The 2,500-nt window shown below is 48.6% G+C and overlaps 1 protein-coding gene across 1 annotated transcript in view; it reads right to left on the bottom strand.

The window, feature by feature from the left end:
* Positions 1–2,500, bottom strand: part of LOC307269909 (zinc finger protein GLI2-like) — a gene marked incomplete at its 3' end in the record, with an annotated part of 23,792 nt that overhangs the window by 11,625 nt on the left and 9,667 nt on the right. The window contains exons 4-5 of the mRNA XM_080052995.1: positions 1,884–2,070; positions 981–1,088 (exon numbers count right to left, since the gene is read on the bottom strand). Coding sequence (XP_079909121.1) covers positions 981–1,088; positions 1,884–2,070 — 295 coding nt within the window. The remainder of the gene's footprint in view (positions 1–980; positions 1,089–1,883; positions 2,071–2,500) is intronic.

The following is a 2,500-nucleotide window of genomic DNA, read 5'->3' as shown; positions in this document are numbered from 1 at the left end:
ACACACCCCCCCCCCCCCCCACACACTCACACACAAGGTGCTGACTGCAGCATGCTATATTCATCACTCCCTTTGGCCCCCAGACTCTCGGCTCTTTGCTTCGTCCCCATGCATCACCACCACGGCTCCGCGCTATCCCAGGGAAACCGGACGCAAATTTGTCAAAAGACAGAAAAAAAGCAAAAAGGAGCTCCTCAGATGACAGCGTAAAGCCCGGTCCATATTTCATTAAAATAAAGTGCCAGCCGTGGCACAGTTAACATCGGCCAGGGAACGTTATCTTATCACGGGCAGTTTTTCTGTTTATCTGGACGGGATTTTACAAGGAGCGCTCAAGAGGCCAAGAGGGAACGGGCAGGGGGTCAAAAGGTGTTAAAGAATGGGGTTAAAATGACCACGTTTTACTGCACATGTAAAATATAACATCTGTCCTGTATTTATAGACTATATTTCAGTCTCAACAAATAGTATCTTTTGCAAAGTTTCACATATTTCACTTTCCAAAACATCCTCTGGTAAATGGTAAACTCCCTACCCACTTCGCTACTGCCGCCCCTCTTCAAAATGAATATCTAAAACTTTTCAGGAATTGAATTTATGATTGACGTTTTCCATCTGCTCTAAAAATCCTGACTTTGGCAACACGTCTAAAAAGTTCTCACAGATCTGACAAAAATGTTTCACTTTCCAAAACTTTTGTAAAATATCTCGACTATCGAAAACGTTCCCTGACTTTTCCCAAAATTATCCTGGTCATGGTATGTTCTTCATAGATTCTACATAGATCTTGCATATTTTGCAAATGTCCTCTTTCCAAATGATATCCCAAATTTCCCAAAAATTTAATTCACATTGTTTTGACACACACACACACACACACACACACACACACACACACACACACACACACACACACGTACACACACACACACACACACACACACACACACACACACACACACACACAGCAGTTGTCTTACCGGTGAACAGGGGGACAGCGGCCTCAGTCCCTCCAGCTCTGTCTTGACCTTTGACCTCTTGGTTGTCATGTCGACGGAGCTGCTGACCAGCGAGTCTCCGCTCGGGATCTGAGACAAAATATGATCAAATAACTTATATTCAAAATCCAGTGTTAATACACAGCCTAGGCTCTGTAAACGGGCCACATGTTAATACACAGCCTAGGCTCTGTAAACAGGCCACATGTTAATACACAGCCTAGACTCTGTAAACGCGCCACATGTTAATACACAGCCTATACTCTGTAAACGGGCCACATGTTAATACACAGCCTAGACTCTGTAAACGGGCCACATGTTAATACACAGCCTAGACTCTGTAAACGGGCCACATGTTAATACACAGCCTAGACTCTGTAAACGGGCCACATGTTAATACACAGCCTAGACTCTGTAAACGGGCATGATGCTGGCTATGATGGCCGCTTTGTTCTACAAGCATTCAATCACTGACTCCACCTTTAAGTGAACCCACTCCTATGATGGGAGATAGACAGACAGACGCACGCACGCACAGACAGACAGACAGACAGACAGACAGACAGACAGACAGACAGACAGACAGACGCACGCACGCACGCACGCACGCACGCACGCACGCACGCACGCACGCACGCACTCACTCACTCACTCACTCACTCACTCACTCACTCACTAACGCACGCACGCACGCACGCACGCACGCACGCACGCACGCACGCACGCACGCACGCACGCACAGACAGACAGACAGACAGACAGACAGACAGACAGACAGACAGACAGACAGACAGACAGACAGACAGACAGACAGACAGACAGACAGACAGACAGACAGACAGACACACACACACACACACACACACACACACAGACAGGCAGTACCTTAGTGGGCAGGTCTGTGTTGGTTTGGGGCAGTGTGCAGAGTCCCAGCCCCGCGTGGCGTGTGTGGAAGGTGTGTGTGGGCTGTACTAACGGAGGTGTGTGTCCGAACGCACCGAGGTTCCTCTGCTGAGTCAGGAGCTGCTGATAGGCCATCGGGTTGATGTGGTGAGGGAAGGGGAACGAAGGGCTGCAAGGGGACAATACACAAGTTAGAGTGTGTGTGTGTGTGTGTGTGTGTGTGTGTGTGTGTGTGTGTGTGTGTGTGTGTGTGTGTGTGTGTGTGTGTGTGTGTGTGTGTGTGTGTGTGTGTGTGTGTGTCAGAGTGTGTGTGTGTGTGTGTGTGTGTGTGTGTGTGTGTCAGAGTGGGTGTGTGTTTGTGTGTGTGTGTGTGGGGTGAGGGAAGGGGAACGAAGGGCTGCAAGGGGAGAATATACAACACCGTTAGAGTGTGTGTGTGTGTGTGTGTGTGTGTGTGTGTGTGTGTGTCAGAGTGTGTGTGTCAGAATGTGTGTGTGTGTGTGTGTGTGTGTGTCTACAGGTGTGTGTGTGTGTGTATGTCTGTCTGTCTGTCTGTCTGTCTGTCTGTCTGTATGTCTGTTATCTTACCTGAGGCCGCC

This window comes from Ammodytes marinus, assembly GCF_949987685.1.
Source record: "Ammodytes marinus genome assembly, chromosome: 24".
Classification (NCBI taxonomy): domain Eukaryota; kingdom Metazoa; phylum Chordata; class Actinopteri; order Uranoscopiformes; family Ammodytidae; genus Ammodytes; species Ammodytes marinus.
Note: the sequence above shows the minus strand (reverse complement) of the source record. Positions and strands in the feature narration are given on the sequence as shown.